The sequence below is a fragment of the Pristiophorus japonicus genome, chromosome 3, assembly GCF_044704955.1.
Source record: "Pristiophorus japonicus isolate sPriJap1 chromosome 3, sPriJap1.hap1, whole genome shotgun sequence".
In the NCBI taxonomy this organism is placed as follows: domain Eukaryota; kingdom Metazoa; phylum Chordata; class Chondrichthyes; family Pristiophoridae; genus Pristiophorus; species Pristiophorus japonicus.
The window spans coordinates 6,910,831-6,934,365 of NC_091979.1; the positions used below are offsets into that span (position 1 = coordinate 6,910,831).

The 23,535-nt window shown below is 48.6% G+C and overlaps 1 protein-coding gene across 2 annotated transcripts in view; it reads right to left on the bottom strand.

Annotated features, from left to right (window-relative positions):
• usp37 (ubiquitin specific peptidase 37) overlaps positions 1-23,535 on the bottom strand; it is a 90,080-nt gene that overhangs the window by 34,879 nt on the left and 31,666 nt on the right. For both annotated transcript variants that reach the window (XM_070875155.1, XM_070875154.1), the window contains exons 6-13: positions 21,469-21,546; positions 19,731-19,828; positions 17,448-17,526; positions 14,417-14,578; positions 13,241-13,372; positions 11,733-11,856; positions 4,324-4,529; positions 1,262-1,379 (exon numbers count right to left, since the gene is read on the bottom strand). In XM_070875155.1, the coding sequence (XP_070731256.1) occupies positions 1,262-1,379; positions 4,324-4,529; positions 11,733-11,856; positions 13,241-13,372; positions 14,417-14,578; positions 17,448-17,526; positions 19,731-19,828; positions 21,469-21,546 (997 nt within the window). The remainder of the gene's footprint in view (positions 1-1,261; positions 1,380-4,323; positions 4,530-11,732; positions 11,857-13,240; positions 13,373-14,416; positions 14,579-17,447; positions 17,527-19,730; positions 19,829-21,468; positions 21,547-23,535) is intronic.

Below are 23,535 nucleotides of genomic sequence, written 5' to 3' on the forward strand. Positions count from 1 at the left end.
GTTCAGGGACTCGAAGTGTCACGCACACAAGCCACAACTGAGCCCAGTCTCAAAGGAGGCCAGCCTGTGGTGTCGATGGGAATACAGACTGGTTTCCTTTCCCGCCTCTTTGGAACCCCTATCTTCCCTCAATCTTTCCTCATGTAATCGACAGGCCTTCAACAGGCCAATGGCATCATCTAATCACCTACAGAAGGAATTTGTATTAATATAGCGTCTTTCACTGCCTCAGGGCATCCCAAAGCACTGTGCAGCCAGTGATGTACTTTTCTTTTTGGGCGTATAGTCACTGTTGTGATGTAGGAAACACGGCAGCCAACTTGTGCACAGCAAGGTCCCAAAACAGCAATGTGATAATGAGCAGATAATCTGTTGTTAGTGATGTTGATTGAGGGATAAATATCAACACCAGGACACCGGGGAGAACTCCCGCTGCTCTTCTTTTAAATAGTGCCATGGGATCTTTTACATCCGCCCGAGAGCGCAGATGGGGGCCTTGGTTTAACGTCTCATCTGATGGACGGCACCTCCGACAGTGCAGCACTCCCTCAGTAATGCACTGTAATGTTAAACCTGTATAGAACCTTGGTTAGACCACACTTGGGAGTACTGCGTACAGTTCGGATGGCCATGTTATAACAAGGATATTAGAGGCACTGGAGAGGGAGAGGGTAGATTTACAAGGATGATACCAGAAATGATGTCAGGGAAGGATGCAGGCTGGGTCTCTTTTCTCTTGAAAAATGGCTGAGGGATGACCCTAATAGAGGTCTTTAAAATTCTGAAAGGTTTTGAGAGTGGATACAGAAAATGTGTTTCTTGTGGGGAAGAATATAACTAGAGGCCATCAATAAGAGAAATCAAATCGGTAATTCAGAAGAAACTTCTTTACCCAGAGAGTGGTGAGAATGTGGAACTCGCTGCCACAGGGAGTGGTTGAAGCGAATAGTATCGATGCATTTAAGGGGAGGCTGGATAAGCATATGAGGGAGAGGGGAATGGAGGGTCATGCTGATAGATTTAGATGAGGAAAGACAGGAGGAGGCTCGAGTGGAGCCTAAACGCTGGCGTGGACTGGTTGGGCCGAATAGTCTGTTTCTGTGCCGTATATTCTATTTAATCCTCTGCACTGAGTGTGTCAGTCTGGATTATGGGGCTCAAGCCTCGGGAGTGGGACTTGAACCCACAAAGAGTGTGACCCGCTCGAGTGCCAGCAATCACAAATGTGTAAACAGCACAGACAAAAGCAAAGTGAACACACCCTGAAGAAGAGATCGAGCGAGTCCTGGATAGACCTGGGGGGCAACAGCTTCTTCCGCCGCGGGAGGTCAATGGAAAGGTCGTTGAATTGTTCTCGCTTGGTCACACTTTCACAACACCTGTGACACAAACAGAATCCCCTGTTACCAGGTGAAACAATACTCTGTCACCCCAGTCCCCCCCGCAGCCTGCCACTCGCACACATTGCTTCACTAGTTTTGATTCTGGGGATGAGGGGGTTGACTTATGAGGAAAGGTTGAGCCTCTTCATTGGAATTCAGAAGAACGAGAGGTGATCTTATCGAAACATAAGATTATGAGGGGGCTTGACAAGGTGGATGCAGAGAGGATGTTTCCACTGATGGGAACTAGGGGGCATGATCTTAGAATAAGGGGCCACCCATTTAAAACTGAGATGGAGGAGGAATTTCTTCTCTGAGGGTTGTAAATCTGTGTAATTCGCTGCCTCAGAGAACTGTGGAAGCTGGGTCATTGAATAAATTTAAGACAAGAGATAGACAGTTTCTTAACCGATAAGGGGTTAAGGGGTTATGGGGAGTGGGCAGGGAAGTGGAGCTGAGTCCATGATCGCATCAGCCATGATCAGATTAAAGGGCGGAGCAGGCTCGAGGGGCTGTACGGCTTACTCCTGCTCCTATTTCTTATGTCAAGTTTAGCTGGTCAAGTAAACAATAGTCCTACACAGCGATGCGAGCCCCAGGTGGGCAGAGGAAACGTTTCAAGGACACCCTCAAAGCCTCCTTGATAAAATGCAACATCCCCACTGACACCTGGGACTCCCTGGCCAAAGACCGCCCCAAGTGGAGGAAGTGCATTCGGGAGGGCGTTGAGCGCCTCGAGTCTCGTTGCCGAGAGCGCGCAGAAACCAAGTTCAGGCAACGGAAAGAGCGTGCGGCAAACCTGTCCCACCTACCCTTCCCTCAACGGCTATTTGTCCCACCTGTGACAGAGACTGTAATTCCTGTATTGGACTGTTCAGCCACCTGAGAACTCACTTTTGGAGTGGAAGCAAGTCTTCCCCGATTTCGAGGGACTGCCTATGATGAGTAGTCCTACACAGCGATACAGTCCTTGGCAGCAAACGGATTTGTACACTGCACTCCAGGTGTGGATGGATCGATGCAAGAGGGGTGAAACGCACACACTTCCTCAGGTCATGCTCAGTGTTCGCTGTGATTCTTTTCCCAGGCTGCACAGCCCTTTCCAATTTCCACACACGGGCATTATTTTTTCAATTTAATAGCCGACAAACCAGCTGCGTGGAACCCATGGAGCATGGCCCATCCGCGCAGCTTTACAACAACAACGTCCTAAGGCGCTTCACAGGAATATTATGCGATAAATATTTGATACTGAGTCGCGCAAGGAAAAATTAGGGCAGGTGACCAAAAGCTTGGTTAAAGATGTAGATTTGAAGTCAAGGGTTATGGGGAGCTGGCAGGGAAGTGGAGCTGAGGCCAAGATCAGATCAGCCATGATCTTTTTGAATGGCAGAGCAGGCTCGAGGGGCCAAATGGCCTACTCCTATTTCTTATGTCAAGTAGCGTCTTGAAGGAGGAAAGAGTGGTAGAGTCGTGGAGAGGTTTAGGGAGGGAGTTCCAGAGCTTGGGGCTTGGGAACAGAGGCATGGCCACCAGTGGTCGAGCGATTATAATCAGGGATGCTCAGGAGGGCAGAATTAGAGGAGTGCAGACTTCTCAGGGGGTTTTGGGTCAGGAGGAGATTACAGAGATAGGGAGGGGCAAGGCCATGGAGGGATTTGAAAATAAGGACGAGAATTTTGAAATTGAGGCGTTGCTTAACCAGGAGCCAATGTAGGTCAGCGAGCACAGGGGATGATGGGTGAGCGGGACTTGGTGCAAGTTAGGACACGGGGCAGAGAGTTTTCGATCACCCTTGGTTTACGAAGAGTAGAATGTGGGAGGCCAGCCAGGAGTGCGTTGGAATAGTCAAAGTCTAGAGGTAAACAAAGGCATAGATGAGGGCTTCAGCAGCAGATGAGCTGAGGCAAGGGGTTTAAGGGAACATTGATCCTTCTGACCCTCTCGCCTCCCCCAGGCAGTGCTCTCTCTAAGCTGCGCGGCCGTGTGGCTCCCTGCTGGCCCCGCGCACCCAGGGACCGGCTTTTAAACTGTGCACTTCAAACATAAATTACGGGGAGCATTGTTACCAGGTATCATGCAGTGGGAGGAATCAGGTCACACTGCCCGGGTGTCAGCAAGACCCGAGGAAGTCATTATCATCATAGGCAGTCCCTTGGAATTGAGAAAAACTTGCTTCCACTCTTAAAATGAGTTCTCAGGTGACTGAACAGTCCAATACGAGAGCCACAGTCTCCGTCACAGGTGGGACAGACAGTGGTTGAGGGAAGGGGAGGGTGGGACTGGTTTGCCGCACGCTCCTTCCGCTGCCTGCGCTTGGTTTCTGCATGCTCTCGGCGACGAGTCGAGGTGCTCAGCGCCCTCCCGGATGCACTTCTTCCACTTAGGGCGGTCTTTGGCCAGGGACTCCCAGGTGTCGGTGGGGATGTTGCACTTTATCAGGGAGGCTTTGAGGGTGTCCCTGTAACATTTTCTCTGCCCACCTGGGACTTGTTTGCCATGAGTCTCGTGTCGGGCATGCGGACAATGTGGCCCGCCCAGCGGAGCTGATCAAGTGTGGTCAGTGCTTCAATGCTGGGGATGTTGGCCTGGTCGAGGACGCCAACGTTGGTGCGCGTGTCCTCCCAGGAAGTACGTGCGCTCTTTCTCCCCTCTGGCCCCTGCGCAATGCACTGGTACACCTGCAACTGGAGTAGTGCACACGACAGAAAGTATCAAATGATGACTTCCCCTCCACTGCCCCCTGGGACCAGTTGGGGCCACAATAGCAGAGATCAGCTGAGCATGCACAGACCCGACACATTTATTACTGTGACGGGGTTTTAAATTTTGTTTAACAGGAACGGCCGTTATCTGTGCGCCGATCGTCAAATACTGCACCTCGTGGCATGAAGACGCAGCCCATCGCATACAGACACACCCCACCTACGTTTCTACGTACGTTTTACAGCCGATGGTGTGCAGGACCTCGAACTCCACGTTGGAGACGATGGGGCAGGTGTAGACCCTGGCGGCACCGGCCTCGTGACACGCTCGACCGGCCGGACTGTCCTCGCCCTCCATTGGCTCGTTCTTCCACGTCTTGTTCAGCTTCTCCATGTCTTCCTTCAGCTGGTCCAGGCACTGGCTCAGGAACTCATGGGCGTCCTACGGAGACAGACCGAGCGGGGACACAAAACGGCTCACGGTTAGAAAGAAAGATCTGGTATCCGAGAAGAGAAAAGACGAGTTGTTAACATCTCGGGTGTTTCAAGCCTTCAGCAGAACTCGCACATTGATATCAAACGGGGATTGCCCTGTGAGGAGTGACGGAGTAGATTGGGCCTATAATCGAAAAGAATGAGAGGGGATCCCGTTGAAACATTAAGATTCAGAGGGGGATTGACAGGGTAGATGCTGAGAGGATGCTTCCCTTGGCGGGAGTCTAGAACAGGGACGCACAGTCTCAGGATAAAGGATTGGCCTTTAAAGAGGGAGATGATTAGGAATTTCTTCACTCAGTGGGTTGTGAATCATTGGAATTCTCTACCGGAGGGGCGTGGATGTTGAATCGCTGAGTATATTCAAGATTGAGATCAATAGACTGAGGGACCGTAGGGGAATCAAGGGATTATGGGGATCGGGCAGGAAAGTGGAGTTGAGGTCGAAAATCAGCCATGATCTTGTTGAATGCAGGCTCGAGGGGCCGTATGGCCGAATCCTGCTTCGTATGTTCCTATCAGAGACTGACTGAAGTGCGCATTCCTCCATGAAACAGTTTTCTCCCCACCCTTTTTTTTCTGAAAACACACCAAGTGTATTTCACTCCTACCCAGATGGGTCCCAGCAGCTGCACCCAGACACCTAAAACCAGGTCCCTTCTACCTGTGTATGGGATGGTGTTGCACAAAATCGTTCTTCTGCCTCTTTCCCAACATTTCTTCCCCCATCCCCCTCTCAACGTGACGAGTGCCTCTTGTGGTGTCCCATCACAAGTGGCACTCACACCCGGGGGGGGGGGGGGGTCCCAGCACCAGATGGACCGCCCTGTGGCCGCACCCCATTACAGTCACATTGTAACTCACTAAACAACTCCACACCATCTGTACTCCTGAATAAAAAAAAATACAGAAAGCCCTCTCTGGAGATGGATTGATCTGAAAAATCACGTTCGAGGTGAATGAGCCGGAGCACATTAAGAACTTAACAGGAGTAGCCCATACGGCCCCTCGAGCCTGCTCCGCCATTTAATAGGATCATGGCTGATCCGGTCATGGACTCAGCTCCATAACCCCTTATTGTTTCAGAAACTGTCTATTTCTGTCTTAAATTTATTCAACGTCCCGGCTTCCACAGCTCTCTGAGGCAGTGAATTCCACAGATTTACAAACCTCAGAAGAAATTTCTCCTCATAGTTTTAAATGGGCGGCCCCTTATTCTAAGATTATGCCCCTTAGTTCTAGTCTCCCCCATCAGTGGGAACATCCTCTCTGCATCCACCTTGTCAAGCCCCCTCATAATCTTGTATGTTTAGATAAGATCACCTCTCATTCTTCTGAATTCCAATGATTGGAGGCCCAACCTCCTCAACCTTTCCTCATAAGTCAACCCCCTCATCTCCGGAATCAACTGAGTGAACCTTCTCTAAACTGCCTCCAAAGCAAGTATATCCTTTCGTAAATATGGAAACCAAAACTGCACGCAGTATTCCAGGTGTGGCCTCACCAATACCCTGTATAACTGTAGCAAGACTTCCCTGCTTTTATACTCCATTCCCTTTGCAATAAAGGCCAAGATACCATTGGCCTTCCTGATCACTTGCTGTACCTGCATACTACCCTTTTGTGTTTCATGCACAAGTACCCCCAGGTCCCCCTGTACTGCGGCACTTTGCAATCTTTCTCCATTTAAATGATAACTTGCTCTTTGATTTTTTCTGCCAAAGTGCATGACCTCACACTTTCCAACATTATACTCCATCTGCCAAATTTTTGCCCACTCACTTAGCCTGTCTATGTCCTTTTTCAGATTTTGTGTCCTCCTCACACATTGCTTTTCCTCCCATCTTTGTATCGTCAGCAAACTTGGCTATGTCACACTCAGTCCCTTCTTCCAAGTCGTTAATATAGATTGTAAATAGTTGGGGTCCCAGCACTGAACCCTGCGGCACCCCACTAGTTACGAATTGCCAACCCGAGAATGAACCATTTAGCTCGACTCTCTGTTTTCTGTTAGTTAGCCAATCTTCTATCCATGCTAATATATTACCCCCAACCCCGTGAACTTTTATCTTGTGCAGTAACCTTTTATGTGGCACCTTGTCAAATGCCTTCTGGAAGTCCAAATACACCACATCCACTGGTCCCCCATTATCCACCCTGTTCATTACATCCTTAAAGAATTCTAGCAAATTTGTCAAACATCACTTCCCCTTCATATACCCATGCTGACTCTGCCTGACCGAATTTTGCTTTTCCAAATGTCCTGCTACTGCTTCTTTAATAATGGACTCCAACATCTTCCCAACCACAGATGTTAGGCTAACTGGCCTATAGTTTCCTGCTTTTGTCTGCCTCCTTTTTTAAATAAGGCGTTACAATTGCAGTTTTCCAATCTGCTGGGACCTCCCTAGAATCCAGGGAATTTTGGTAAATTACAACCAATGCACCCACAATCCCTGCCACTACTTCTCTTAAGACCCTAGGATGCAAGCCATCAGGTCCAGGGGATTTATCGGCCTTTAGTCCCATTATCTTACTGAGTACCACCTCCTTAGTGATTGTGATTGTGTTAAGCTCCTCTCCCACTATAGCCCCTTGACTATCCACTGTTGGAATACTGTTAGTATCCTCTACCGTAAAGACTGATACAAAATATAAGAGAGATGGGGAGGGGAAGAAGTGATGGGAAAGAGTAGAAGAACAGTTTTGTGGAACACCATCCTGTATGCGGGATAGAAGGGACAGCGGCCATTGACCAGGCCCAGTGTCAATAATAATTAAATCACGTCTTGGAAACATAGAAATTTACAGCGCAGGAGGCGGCCATTTCGGCCTATCGTGTCCGCGTCGGCCGACAAAGAGCCGCATGGCCCTCGGTCAGCAGCCCTGAAGGTTACATATAAACCTATAAACAATGACGGAAAGTCAAAGAGCATCCAGCCCAACCATTCCGCCCACACTCAACTGCGACACTCCTTACACTCTTAATTAATCACAGAAGTGCCGGTGTCATCACAGAGCTCCAGATTGCTCCGCTCCAGGCAGAATGGAAGTTTAGAACAGTGACAGACCCTACACTTGGGATAATAGAGGTGTCAAAACATGAGTGGAAGCGAGCTTTTGTTGTTTCAGGACGCACACGGTTAAAACATGGGATATAGTGATAGCACAGAATAGAATCATACAATCTTACAGCACAGATGGAGGCCATTCGGCCCATCGAGCCTGTGCCAGCTCTGTGACAGAGTGATCCAATTAGTCCCACTCCCCTTGCTCTTTCACCAAAGCCCGGCACATTTTCTTCTTTTTAAGTATTTATGCAATTCCCGTATGAAAGTTACTACTGAATCTGCTCCCACCACCCTTTCAGGCAGCACGTTCCCGATAACAACTCGCTGCATAAAAAAATTTCTCATCTCCCCCTCTGATTCTTTTGCCGATTATCTTAAATCTGTGTCCTCTGGTTACAGACCCTCCTGCCCCTGCAGACGGTGTCTCCTCATTTACTCTATCAAAACCCTTCATGATTTTGAACCCATCGATTAAATTGCCCCATAGCTTCTCCGCTCTGAGAACAACCGCACATTCGCTACATAACTCAAGTCCCTCATCCCCGGTACCATTCCTGTAAATCTCCTCTGCACCCTCTCCAAGGCCTTGACATCCTTCCTAGAAACATAGAAAATAAGTGCAGGAGTAGGCCATTCGGCCCTTCGAGCCTGCACCACCATTCAATATGATCATGGCTGATCATTCACCTCAGTACCCCTTTCCTGCTTTCTCTCCATACCTTGATTCCCTTATCCGTAAGGGCCACATCTAACTTCCTTTTGAATATCTCTAACGAACTGGCCTCAACAAGTTTGTGGTAGGGAATTCCACAGGTTCACAACTCTGAGTGAAGAAGTTTCTTCTCATCTCAGTCCTAAATGGCTTATCCCTTATCCTTAGACTGTGACCTCTGTTGGGGGAAGTCCAGAACCATTGGGAACATTCTTCCTGCATCTAACCTGTCCAATCCCGTCAGAATTTTATACACTTCTATGAGATCCCCTCATTCTTCTAAATTCCAGTGAATATAAGCCTAGTCGATCCAGTCTTTCTTCATGTCAGTCCTGCCATCTCTGGAATCAGTCTGGTGAACCTTCGCTGCACTCCCTCAATAGCAAGAACGTCCTCCCTCAGGTTAGGAGACCAAAACTGAACACAATATTCCAGGTAAGGCCTCACTAAGGCCCTGTACAACTGCAGTAAGACCTCCCTGCTCCTATACTCAAATCCCCTAGCTATGAAGGCCAACAGTGCTGCCCAGAATTACTCATTACCCCAGCTGGGACCTAATCAGTGTTTTAGAAAGGTTCACCATAACTTCCTTGCTTTTGTACTCTATGCCTCTATTTGTAAAGCCATAGATGCCGTAATTTACATTCAAGATCTGTGATTCAGCTTTAACAATGTGCTTTTATGGTTGCTTTCCCTGTAAGAGTTAGATCAGAAAGGATTGAATGCTGCCAAATACATATTGGGCAGGTACAGAGCACAGCTCCCTCCCGTGGCAGAAAAGGACTACTGCACATCTCAAACTACTCAACAGTTGCCAAGGTATCCAACCACAACTTGCATTTATTCAAACTTTTAAGAATGCAGTGGCAGAAAAACACAAGTTATTAGATGCCTGAACTGCACGTTCACTATCTGATCTGCAGCTATTGCTAGAGACCGCTTCTCTCTCCCCATTTGCCTCATAACCCCTCTTCAGCACCATTCCATCTTTCCTACCCCATTTCTTCCACCTTTGCTTTAGGAATATAGGAATTGCTGGCTGAAAAAGGTCAAGGTGCATCTGGTTCACCTTCAAAATCAGGCAGACACTTCAATGCAGCACTGAGGGATGAGATGTTAAACGGAGGACCTATCTGCCCTCTTTGGTGGACGTAAAAATCCCATGGCCACTACTTCAAAGAAGAGCAGGGGAGTTCTCCCCGGTATCCTGGGTCAATATTTATCCCTCAACGAACATCACAGAAGCAGATTATCTGGTCATTATCACATTGCTGTTTGTGGGGGTTGGAGTACAAGAGCAAGGAATTCTTACGACAATTGTACAGAGCTTTGGTAAAACCACACCTGGAGTACTGTGCACAGTTTTTGTCTCCTTATCTGAGAAAAGACATACACACCTTAGAGGCAGCACAACGAAGGTTCACTAGATTGATTCCTGGTATGAGGGTGTTCTGAGGAGAGATTGAGCCGATAATCTCTGCAGTTTAGATGAAGGAGAGGTGATCTCATTGAAACGTACAGGATTCTGGGGGGGATTGACAGGGTAGATGCTTAGAGGTTGGTTCCCCTGGCTGGAGTCTAGAACTAGGGGGCATAGTCTCAGGATAAGGGGTTGGCCATTTCAGATAGAGATGAGGAGTAATTTCTTCACTGAGGGTGGTGAACCTTTGGAATTCTCTGCCCCAGAGGGCTGTGGACGCTGAGTATATTCAAGGCCGAGATAGATTGATTTTCAGACTCTAGCGGACTCAACCAATACAGGGATAGAGCAGGAAAGTGCATTTGGAAAGAGGTGACATGATAGGTCCAAGTCAGCATGGATTTGTGAAAGGGAAATCATGCTTGACAAATCTTCTGGAATTTTTTGAGGATGTTTCCAGTAGAGTGGATAAGGGAGAACCAGTTGATGTGGTATATTTGGACTTTCAGAAGGCGTTCGACAAGGTCCCACACAAGAGATTGATGTGCAAAGTTAGAGCACATGGGATTGGGGGTAGTGTACTGACATGGATTGAGAACTGGTTATCAGACAGGAAGCAAAGAGTAGGAGTAAATGGGTACTTTTCAGAATGGCAGGCAGTGACTAGTGGGGTACCGCAAGGTTCTGTGCTGGGGCCCCAGCTGTTTACACTGTACATTAATGATTTAGATGAGGGGATTAAATGTAGTATCTCCAAATTTGCAGATGACACTAAGTTGGGGGGCAGTGTGAGCTGCGAGGAGGATGCTGTGAGGCTGCAGAGCGACTTGGATAGGTTAGGTGAGTGGGCAAATGCATGGCAGATGAAGTATAATGTGGATAAATGTGAGGTTATCCACTTTGGTGGTAAAAACAGAGAGACAGACTATTATCTGAATGGTGACAGATTAGGAAAAGGGGAGGTGCAAAGAGACCTGGGTGTCATGGTACATCAGTCATTGAAGGTTGGCATGCAGGTGCAGCAGGCGGTTAAGAAAGCAAATGGCATGTTGGCCTTCATAGCAAGGGGATTTGAGTACAGGGGCAGGGAGGTGTTGCTACAGTTGTACAGGGCATTGGTGAGGCCACACCTGGAGTATTGTGTACAGTTTTGGTCTCCTAACCTGAGGAAGGACATTCTTGCTATTGAGGGAGTGCAGCGAAGGTTCACCAGACTGATTCCCGGGATGGCGGGACTGACCTATCAAGAAAGACTGGATCAACTGGGCTTGTATTCACTGGAGTTCAGAAGAATGAGAGGGGACCTCATAGAAACATATAAAATTCTGACGGGGTTAGACAGGTTAGATGCAGGAAGAATGTTCCCAATGTTGGGGAAGTCCAGAACCAGGGGTCACAGTCTAAGGATAAGGGGTAAGCCATTTAGGACCGAGATGCGGAGGAACTTCTTCACCCAGAGAGTGGTGAACCTGTGGAATTCTCTACCACAGAAAGTTGTTGAGGCCAATTCACTAAATATATTCAAAAAGGAGTTAGATGAGGTCCTTACTGCTAGGGGGATCAAGGGGTATGGCGAGAAAGCAGGAATGGGGTACTGAAGTTGAATGTTCAGCCATGAACTCATTGAATGGCGGTGCAGGCTAGAAGGGCCGAATGGCCTACTCCTGCACCTATTTTCTATGTTTCTATGAAGATCAGCCATGATCTTATTGAATGGTGGAGCAGGCTCGAGGAGCCGAATGGCCTACTCCTGCTCCTATTTCTTATGTTCACTTTTCTTACAATCCAAGGTCGGCTTCACCCAACCCCTCGGTCTTTGCTCCTACTCTGTTTAACCCCCCACGTCCTGTACGAGGAACCTGGGCCCCACCACTGGAGCTGACCAATGACAAAAAGTCAAGCCGCAGCTATAACAGTCACCGCCCGCCCGTCAGTCCCGACCCTTACGTTCTGCACGTATCCGGAGAACCTCTCGGCCGTGGCGGAGATGGCATTCTTCACCTTCTTCAGCAGTTCTTTCTTCACCTCCGGGCTGCAGTTATCCTTCCTGGCCAGAAGATGGCCGAAACGCCTGCCCGGTGGGCAAACACAAGAGGGTCAGAAATGATACAACAACAACCTGTATTTAAATAGAGCCATTAACGCAGTCAAACGTCCCAAGGAGCTTCACAGGAGTGTTATAAGACAAAACAAATAAATTTGACACCGAGCCACAGAAGGAGAAATTAGCGCAGATGAGGTAGGTTTTAAGGAGCGTCTTGAAGGAGGAAAGAGGGGTAGCGAGGGAGAGGGGTTTAGGGAGGGAGTTCCAGAGCTTGGGGCCCAGGCAACAGAAGGCACGGTCACCGATGATGGAGCGATTATAATCAGGGATGCTCAACAGGGCAGAATTAGAGGAGTGCAGACATCTTGGGGTTGGAGCAGATTACAGAGATAGGGAGGGGCGAGGGCCATGGAGGGATTTGTAAACAAGGATGAGAATTTTGAAATCGAGGCATTGCTTAACTGGGGGCCAATGTAGGTCAGCGAGCACAGGGGGTGATGGGTGAGCGGGACTTGGTGCGAGTTAGGACATAGGGCAGTGAGCACAGGGGGTGATGGGTGAGCGGGACTTGGTGCGAGTTAGGACACGGGTCAGTGAGCACAGGGGGTGATGGGTGAGTGGGACTCGGTGCGAGTTAGGACACGGGTCAGTGAGCACAGGGGGTGATGGGTGAGCGGGACTCGGTGCGAGTTAGGACATAGGGCAGTGAGCACAGGGGGTGATGGGTGAGCGGGACTTGGTGCGAGTTAGGACACGGGTCAGTGAGCACAGGGGGTGATGGGTGAGCGGGACTCGGTGCGAGTTAGGACACGGGTCAGTGAGCACAGGGGGTGATGGGTGAGCAGGACTTGGTGCAAGTTAGGACATGGGTCAGCCGAGTTTTGGATCACCTTAAGTTTATGTAGGGTAGAACGTGGGAGGCCAGCCAGGAGTGCGCTGGAATGGTCAAGTCTATACCACCCGTCCTACACACTCGCTCTCCCAAAGAACAAGGTAAAGCAGAACACGAAAACACATCTTGCTTGGAAGGCTCCCTGCATTTTATGAACCGTTATTACAGCATACTTTTGTTTACTAGAGCATGAGTGAGACCTGCCGAGAAAATAAAATCAGGAGCCTGTAAATCACAATCCTGAGCTCTCAACAGAGGCAAATGAAGAGAGCACTCCAACCCCATCAGCAGAGAGCCTCCAGCCTCAGCCCGACGGGTCTCTCCACCCCCCCCTAACCAGACAGAAGCCTCACTCACACCCCCTCCCCACCGTTAATACGTGTTATTTACTGTCCCACAGTGACCGGTGCTGCTTGATACAGCGGGCGTGCACTACAAACATACACTGTAAAAACAAAAGCTGTTGAAACACGAATCAGTACAGGTTCTCATTTCCCGTCACGATACTCAAACGCTTACTTGAGCAGAGTGTTGGCTGGGATTTTCTTCCATGGGATGCCTTGCTTCAGCAAATCGATCACTAGAGACTGCAGTGAGAACAGAGACTGCAGGATGGCGTTCATGTAACAGGTATTGCCAAGGTTAGAAAACCTGCCATTCAAAGCAAACAAATCCCATTAGCCAAGCTATCAGGGGCAGCTTTTGTTTTTAATAGCTTCTGGGGATGTGGGTGTCCCTGGCAAGGCCGCCATTTATTGCCCGTCCCTAATTGCCCCTTGAGAAGGTGGTGGTGAGCCGCCTTCTTGAACCGCTGCAGTCCGTGTGGTGAAGGTGCTCCCACAGTGCTGTTAGGGAGGGAGTTCCAGGATTGTGACCCAGCGACGATGAAGGAACGGCCGATATATTTCCAAGTCAGGATGGTGTGTGACTGGGAGGGGAACGTGGAGGTGGTGGTGTTCCCATGGACCTGCTGCCCTTGTCCTTCTAGGTGGTAGAGGTCGCGGGTTTGGGAGGTGCTGCCGAAGAAGCCTTGGCGAGTTGCTGCAGTGCATCTTGTAGATGGTACACACTGTAGCCACGGTGGGCCAAAAATCTATTGAACTCGGTCTTGAATATACTCAAAGACTGAGCCTCCACACAGCCCTCTGGGGCAGAGAATTCCGAAGATTCACCACCCTCACTGAAAAGGTTTCTCCTCATCTCAGTCCTAAATGGCCAACCCCTTATTCTGAGACTGTGACCCCCTGGTTCTAGACTCCCCAGCCCAGGGGAAACACCCTCCCTGCCAAGCCCTGCCAAGCCCTGTAAGAATTTTTTGTTTCAATGAGATCACCTCGCATTCTTCTAAACTCTAGAGAATAGTCTACTCAATCTCTCCTCATAGGACAATCCCCACATCCCAGGAATCAGTCTGGTGAACCTTTGCTGCACTCCCTCTGTGGCAAGTATATCCTTCCTGGGGTAAGGAGACCACAATACTCCAGGTGTGGACCAGGTTAGGTCTATGAATCGGGGAGATTGGACACAAAGGGATAGAAGACACGGGCTGAATGTAAGGAAGCACAGAATCATTGACAATTAAGCCTGATGGCTCACGAGAGCTCACAGTCTGCTGCTAGCCCAGTAACAGTCACCAAGGAGGTTGCACTTGAGGCTCTCGTGTTTACCCCGAGAAGAGGCCGGCTGGGTCCTTACCCTTGCAGCGGCTGCGGGAGCTGGGCGGCATGGGGCACCCGGGGCCTGTTCCATCCGGTATAATCCTGATTCAGACGCAGTTTCTTCACCGACTGGGGCGTGGGCTGAGGTAAAAATCCCAGGTTCCTTTTAGCCGAGGGAGCCGGGCCCGATTGGCCGGACCTGGCAAGAGAGAGAGAGAGAGAGAGAGAGAGAGAGAGAGAGAGAGAGTGAGAGAGAGAAATACCCGGGGCTGGATTTTCGGTTGTCTAACACCTCAGTTAGTGGCCACAGGGAGCGTTAATGCAACGTTAGAGGTTACCGATCAGGAGCGCAGCGTTTAGGGCCCCGACCAAAAATTCATTAGAGGCTCACCAGGGGCGCAAACCAGTTGCGCCTGGCTGTTGACGATCTGTGCGATCCTGATGTATTCCTGGTGCAAGCGAGAGCTGGACATGTTTCTGGCTGGGGCAGAGATCATTTCTTACAGAAGGTTGGCACATCAGGGAATTCAGGGCCAGAGCGATCTCCTAAATAGCTTAGCTGGGTCGGAGAGGAATGTCCCCCCCCCCCCCCACCCCGCAAATTGAGCTGTTTTTTAAAACTACTTTTTTTGCCAATCCCAGGAGATCACATGGTGTTGGGAGGAGTAGGGAGTGTATATACTGTGATACACAAGGTATCGCCATTGCGTGGGATAGGCTGGATGGATCAGAGAGTGTTTACCCATCATCGCTGTCTGTATGTTAGTTTGTAACCACTCCTTGTGGTAGCCAGTTCCACATTTTAAACACTCTGGGAGAAGAAGTTTTTCCTGAATATCAACACTTCAAAAGTACTTCATTGGCTGCAAGGCACTTTGGCACGTCCTGGGATTGTGAAAGCAGCAATAGCAATACAAGTCTTTCTTTCATCAGTCAGAACTCCTGGTCCCAATCCCACCCAGTGACTCCTGCTGGAACGCGGGTGTTGGGGACAGGATGATGTCCGGCAGTGCTGCCCTCCACAGTCGAATAACGTTGGGGAAGGGGGGCACACACACTTGCTGCTTGGGATCAGACAGGAAGAATGGCACAATAGTTGGCTCGCAATCATGGAGACAAATACCAGCGAGGGCACCGTCAGGAGAAAACGGCAACTCTTTTTTAAAAAGCGATGCACCAATGAAGCCGTCACTGTCTAGCACTTTGCCTGGGAAATACGCAAGGCTACTTCAGAGGGCAGCAAGACTGAAGTATGGGACGAATGCCGCAAAGCAGAGGCCAGACCGGGTATGGGAGGCGAAATTCCCTACCCTGACGGGCATTAGTGAACCAGTCAGGTTTTTACAACAATACAGTGGCTTTATGGTCACTTTTCTGAGGCCAGCCCACAAATGACCAAACTTATTATTTAATATAACTTGACGTGGTGGGATCTGCCCCAGTGCCACAGCATGCCTACTTGAACTAGGAAAAATAAGACCCAGCAAAATTACACACTTTAGCCCTTCCAAACTCCCTCAAGGCGAGCAATTTATGATAAGACTTGCATTTATATAGCGCCTTTCATGACCACTGAACTTCTCAAAGCGCTTTACAGCCAATGAAGTACTTTTGAAGTGTAGTCACTGTTGTAATGTGGGAAACGCAGCAGCAAATTTGCGCACAGCAAACTACCACAAAAAGCAATGTGATAATGACCAGATATTGGGCCTGAAGTCCCGGCCTCACCAGGTACGTACAGAGTGTACACGGACCCGGGGAGGTATTGCAAAAGCCGATTATCGGCAAGCAATGCGCATGCGCCGAAAACCAGCCTCTCTGATCTGTCAAGTTCTGGCCCGACAGATCCAATGCACCTTGGGGAGAAGGACGTTCGCATGGGCGAGATTGGACTATTTGCTCCTCTCTTTGCCCAGCGAATATCCTTAAAACTCTTGTGCCTGGTAAAAGCAGGCATATAGCCTACTTTTACCAGTGTAAGAGTTTTAAAATATAAAATATAAAACTAACACATTAAAAACCCTGCCCACTAAGTTTATTTGAAACCCTAATTACATTTTTTTTTAAATCCGAAAAATATATTTAACACATTAATTAACTTTAAGTTAAATTAATGTTAAATATGCGAGGTGTGTTTATTTTTTGCGTTTAGTGTTTGTTTTCATTAACAGCAATGAGAACTCCGTATCTATGAGTTTTTATTGGTATGAGAATACCGTACCTGATTGGCTGAGCACTCACACGTGACTGCACCTTCTCTGTGGGAACGCTCCGGACGGGACGCGCTCCGCAGCGCGGGAAGAGAAGGCCTCCCCACTGGAATCTCACGCTCCTCCCGGACCACCAGGTAAATTTATTTAAAATTCTCGGGTCGGAGGCGTTCGTCTAAAAGAAGCCTCTGACCAGAATTTCATGCCCAATCTGTTTTTATGTTGAGGGATAACTATTGGTTAACCCTGGTCACTGGACCAAGACCTCGCTCTGTCAAGCCCGTGTGGTGGCTAATGTGCAACGGTCACCCCACGTTAAAAAAATCCACGCACAGGCATCTTCCACCCTTCAACATGTAGTTCGGGATCTGGAATGTCAGGTCCCTCATCCCTTTTTGGTGTGGAAGCGGATCATCTTCCATACGAGGGACTGCCTAATACTATACTATTGGGTAGGACACCGGGGATATCTCTTCTGCTCTTCGAAATAGTGCCATGGGATCTTTTGCGTCCACTTGAGGGGGCAGCCAGGGCCTCGGTTTAACGTCTCATCCGAAAGATGGCACCTCCGGCAGTGCAGCGCTCCCTCAGCACTGCACCGGGCGTGTCAGCCTAGATTTATATGTGCTCAAGTCCCTGGAGTGGAACTTGAACCCACAACCTTCTGACTCAGAGGCGAGAGTGCTGCCCACTGAGCCACAGCTGACACATACGATGCACATCGCGATATAGCGCACGGGCCTCAATGCGATATCTCCCATCGCTCGCGGTGGCCAATAGGATAAACAAGCCCTGTGACAGCACTCCCTTGCTGCGGAGATAGGGCTATGTTGGCAGCACGCCCACGGCAAGGCTTACCTCTCCAAGAACGAATTCCCCGCGGAGTAATCCTTAGAAGAGGATCTAGTTCCATAGAAGGACTGCAGCGGCATTGTACCTGCAAAGAGTCAGACAGACATTAAAACACCAGAGCTGGGGTCCAGCGTGTCGATCTACCCCAGCTGGATATATCTCCATCTCCCAAACACGCTGTCTGTTGGTGTCCCTGGTACTGTGGGTTCACAATTAAAAAAGGTACCTCGCAACCACAAGGAAATAAACAGATGTCTGGAACTTCTTTCACAATGGCCACACTCACAGCTTCATCCATTTGGGCAGATCCAACCCAGAGATGGGAGAGTTGCCTCTGTGGTACTTGCAAATGGGATTCAATTATTATTAAAAAAAATATACCAATATCCTTATTCATAACAATGCAAGGTATATTACTGCAAAGAAACCAGAGAACCCACTGTCCCATCAAACATTCCCAGGGCAGGTACAGCACGGGGTTAGATACAGAGTAAAGCTCCCTCTACACTGGCCCATCAAACATTCCCAGGGCAGGTACAGCACGGGGTTAGATACAGAGTAAAGCTCCCTCTACACTGTCCCATCAAACATTCCCAGGGCAGGTACAGCACGGGGTTAGATACAGAGTAAAGCTCCCTCAACACTGGCCCATCAAACACTCCCAGGGCAGGTACAGCACGGGGTTAGACACAGAGTAAAGCTCCCTCTACACTGGCCCATCAAACACTCCCAGGGCAGGTGCAGGGGGTTAGATACAGAATAAAGCTCCCTCTACACTGGCCCATCAAACACTCCCAGGGCAGGTACAGGGGGTTAGATACAGAGTAAAGCTCCCTCTACACTGGCCCATCAAACACTCCCAGAGCAGGTACAGCACGGGTTAGATACAGAATAAAGCTCACTCTACATTGTCTCAAACACACTTATGTAAAACATCGTAGCAGCCCAAGGGGTGACCAGAAATCTGGGCTGACAGCTCTCCAGGCGAGAGGAATTTGCTCACGGAATCTATTGTGTGAGAATCTTGAGAATTACAGGGCGAGTACTGTAAGCAAAACAAACTCTCCTCCAGAGTGCAAGGTTTGCACTTTAGAGAAAGAAAGCACGACCTGCATTTATTATAACACCGGTCACATCCTCAGAACATCCCAAAGCTCTTTACAGCCAATGAAGTATTTTTAATGTATAGTCTCAGGGAAATGCAACAGCCAATTTGCATAAAGCAAGGTTCCACAAACAGAAATGATGTAAGTAACCAGATAATCTGTTTTAGGTGTTGGTTGAGAGATAAATATTGCCGTGGCACTGGGAAAAATAGCCAGCTGAGAAGCAAAGTGCCGAATGTGCTGTGTCATTTCATGATTCGATAACTCCGCTGCTCTTCTTCGAAATATTGCCGTGGGATATTTTACGTCCATCCAAGAGGGCAGACGGGGCTTCGGTTTGACGTCTCTTCCAAAAGACAGCGACAGTGCAGCGCTCCCTCAGTACTGCAGGGCAGATTATATACTTAAGTGTCTGGAATGGGTCTTGAACCCACAATTCTGACTCGGAGGAGAACGCGATCCAGAAACATTGCCAGTTACCTTCAGGTACAGTTCTTGTGCGACCAGAAGCACTGCGTTTAAATCGAGTTAGCGTTCAATATGCAAGTCAGAGAAGCACTCTACTTGGCATGTCCCTCATCATCATCATAGGCAGTCCCTCGGAATAGAGGAAGACTTGCTTCCACTCTTAAAAGGAGTCCTTGGGTGTCTGAACAGTCCAATACGAGAGCCACAGTCTCTGTCACAGGTGGGACAGACAGTGGTTGAGGGAAGGGGAGGGTGGGACTGGTTTGCTGCACGCTCCTTCCGCTGCCTGCGCTTGGTTTCTGCATGCTCTCGGCGACGAGACTCGAGGTGCTCAGCGCCCTCCTGGATGCACTTCCTCCACTTAGGGCGGTCTTTGGCCAGGGACTCCCAGGTGTCGGTGGGGATGTCGCACTTTATCAGGGAGGCTTTGAGGGTGTCGGCGTAACGTTTCCTCTGCCCACCTTTGGCTCGTTTGCCGTGAAGGAGTTCCGAGTAGAGCGCTTGCTTTGGGGGTCTTGTGTCTGGCATGCGGACAATGTGGCCCTGCCCAGCAGAGCTGATCAAGTGTGGTCAGTGCTTCGATGCTGGGGATGTTGGCCTGGGCGAGGACGCTAATGTTGGTGCGTCTGTCATCCCAGGGATGTCCCTCAAATGATGGGGACAGGAGGAACTCTGCCTTCAAGAGTTCTCTCGAACGAACAAAGAAAACACTTACCGGAGTTTCTGCTCTCCTCCACCTGCTTCAGGTTGAGTTGCTTTTCACGGCAGTTGGCCAGGAACTTGCGAGCAGGATCGCTTGTCGCCTTGTTATTGCTGTAACAGAAGATAGAATGAAATCTAACCAGCGGATCTATTTCCTGTACAATCTTAATGGCCCACAGGTCACATGTGAGCCCCACCTCCTCTCCAGAAACAGCAACATAGAAAATAGGTGCAGGAGTAGGCCATTCGGCCCTTTGAGCCTGCACCACCATTCAATAAGGTCATGGCTGATCATTCAGCTCAGTACCCCTTTCCTGCTTTCTCTCCATACCCCATCTCCTTTGCAACTGCACCCTGCCATCTCCCCCTCTTGAGTATAAGAGTAAAGACATCTTATTGCAATTATATAGAGCCCTGGTGTGCAACGAAGGTTCTACCTTCGCCAACTCGTTCCTCATATCTATATAGTTTCCTTTGTTTAGATTTAAGACCCGAGTTTAAGATTTAACTGAATCACTTGCCAACTCAATATAAAATATCATGGTCACTCTTCCCCAAGAGCCCCATTACAAGGTTATTAATTAACCCTTTCTCATTGCACAATACTAGATCTAAAATAGCCTGTTCCCTCGTTGGTTCAACATACTGATCTAGAAAACTATCTTGTATACATTCCATGAATTTGTCCTCCACACTATTACTGGTTTGCCCAGTCTATATGTAGATTAAAATCCCCTATGATTAGTGTATTACCCTGGTTAGATGCGCCTCTAATTTCCTGATTTATACTGTACCCTACATTACCACTACTGTTTGGGGTCTATAAACAACTCCCACCAATGTTTCCTGCCCCATGCTGTTTCTTAGCTCCACCCAAACTGATTCTGTGCCTTGATTTTCCGAGCTAAGATCCTTTCTCTCCACAGTCTTTATCCCATCCTTTATTATCAGAGCTACTCCCCCTCCGTTTCCATTTTGCCTATCTCTTCTACAAGTTAAGCATCCTGGAATATTTAGTTCCCAACCGTGGTCACTTTGCAACCACGTCTCTGTAATGGCTATTAGATCAATTGAGATTCAATTAGAGAACCGAATTGTGCTGAAGGATATACTTGCCGTAGAGGGAGTGCAACAAAGGTTCACTAGACTGATTCCTGGGATGGGGGGATTGTCCTATGAGGAGAGATTGAGCAGACTAGGCCGATATTCTTTAGAATTTAGAAGAATGAGAGGTGATCTCATTGAAACATACAAAATTCTGACAGGGCTCGACAGGGTAGAAGCAGGGAGAATGTTTCCCCCGTGCTGGGAGGTCTAGAACCAGGGGTCACAGTCTCAGGATAAGGGGTCGGCCATTTAGGACTGAGATGAGGAGAAACTTCTTCACTGAGGGTGGTGAATCTTTGGAATTCTCTGCCCCAGAGGGCTGTGGAGGCTCAGTCGTTGAGTATATTCAAGGCAGAGATCGGCAGATTTTTTGAATAGAGGGAATCAAGGGATATGAGGATAGAGCAGGAAAGTGGAGTTGAGGTCAAAGATCAGCCATGATCTCATTGAATGGTGGAGCAGACTCGAGGGGCCGAATGGCCAACTCCTGCTCCTAATTCTTATGCTTGCCATCCCTAGTGCCCCCTCCACCCCCCCATGCCCAACACCCATTTCTCAACATTTGGCTCTGATGCAGGACCCTGCCAATTCCCTTGAAACAACATTGCTAAGGTTGTGACCCAACGCCTCGAGCAGACACTAACCTGGAGGAGTCGTTCTCTTTGGGATAATCTTCCGTCAGTTCCAGGTCTGAAGTCAGCATCCTCTTTCTTTTCTCGCTCCTTCGTAGAATGATAGAATTTGAGAATGAGTTAGAAATCAATAAAACCTAACCAACCAACCAACTCTTAGAAACATAGGGATAGGAGGAGGCCATTCAGCCCCTCGAGCCTGTTTCACCATCTAGTGAGATCATGGTTGGTCTGTATATTAACTGAGTTTTCCCACCTTGGCTCCATATCCCTTAATACCCTTGACTAGCAAAAATCTATCAATCTCAGATCTAAAATTATTAACTCAGCTAGCACCTACCGCTTTTTGAGAGAGATTGTTCCACACTTCCACTGCCCTTTGCGTGAAGAAGTGTTTCCTAACTTCGCTCCTGAATGTCCTGGCTCTGATTTTAAGGCTATGTCCCCTTAGAAACATAGAAATTTACAGGGCAGGAGGTCATTCCGGCCAATTGTGTCCATGACGGCCGACAAAGAGCCGCACGGCCCTTGGTCAGCAGCCCGAAAGGTTACATATAAACCTATTAACAATGACGGAAAAGTAAAGAGCACCCAGCCCAACCAGTCTGTCTCACACAACTGCGACACCCCTTACACTGAAACATTCTACACTCCACCCCAACCGGAGCCATGGGATCTCCTGGGAGAGGCAAAAACCAGATAAAAACACAGGCCAATTTAGGGAGAAAAAATCTGGAAAAATTCCTCTCCGACCCATGAGGAGAAACTTCTTCACCCAGAGAGTGGTGAACCTGTGGAATTCTCTACCACAGAAAGTTGTTGAGGCCAATTCACTAAATATATTCAAAAGGGAGTTAGATGAAGTCCTTACTACTAGGGGGATCAAGGGGTATGGCGAGAAAGCAGGAAGGGGGTACTGAAGTTTCATGTTCAGCCATGAACTCATTGAATGGCGGTGCAGGCTAGAAGGGCTGAATGGCCTGCTCCTGCACCTATTTTCTGTGTTTCTATGTCTATGTTTCTATCCATGCCATCAAAACTAGTCCAGGAGATCACCCTGGCCGTATTAGATTCCCTCAGTACTTACCATTATATCTGCGCTGGCCAACAAAAGGTCATCCAGTCTAATCCCAATTACCAGCTTTGGGTCCATAACCCTGCAGGTTACTGCACTTTAAGTGCCCATCCAACCATCTCTTAAACATGGTGAGTGTTTCTGCATCCACCACTCTCCCAAGCAGCAATTCCAGATCCCCACAACCCTCTGCGTAAAGAAGCCCCCCCCCACCCCTCAAATCTTCCACCACCCACCTTAAAACTACGCCCCCTCTATCAATGGAAATAGACCCTTACTATCCACTATGTCCAGGCCCCTCAATATTTTGTACACCTCGATGAGGTCTCCTCTGTTCCAATGAGAACAAACCTAGCCTATCCAATCTGTCCTCATAACTAAGATTCTCCATTCCAGGCAGCAAATCTCCTTTGCACCTTCTCCAGTGCAATCACATCCTTCCTATAAATCGTTGTCCTAGACCCAGCCACCAGCGGAAAAGGTTTCTCTCTATCCACCCCATCAATTCCTTTCAAAATTCTAAAAACTTCAATCAAATCACCCTTTAACCTTCTGCATTCCAGGGTATACAAGCCCAGTTAATGGTCTCCGTATTTAAGGAGGGATATACTTACATTGGAGGCAGTTCAGAGAAGGTTCACGAGGTTGATTTCTGAGATGAGGGGGTTGTCTTATGAAGAAAGGTTGAGCAGGCTGGGCCTATACTCATTGGAGTTTAGAAGAATAGGAGGTGATCTTATTGAAACATAAAAGATTCTGGGAGGGCTTGACAAGGTGGATGCAGAGAGGATGTTTCCCCTCGTGGGGGAATCTAGAACTCGGGGGCATAGTTTCAAAACTTCTTCGAAATAGTGCCATGGGATCTTTTACGTCCACCTGAGAAAGCAGACGGGACCTCGGTTTAACATCTCATCCAAAAGGTGCAATGGAGGGAGTACTTTTCTACTAGTGGAACCAAATAAACACCATCTCCCTCCTGCCTTAGTTATCAATCCTGTAACCCT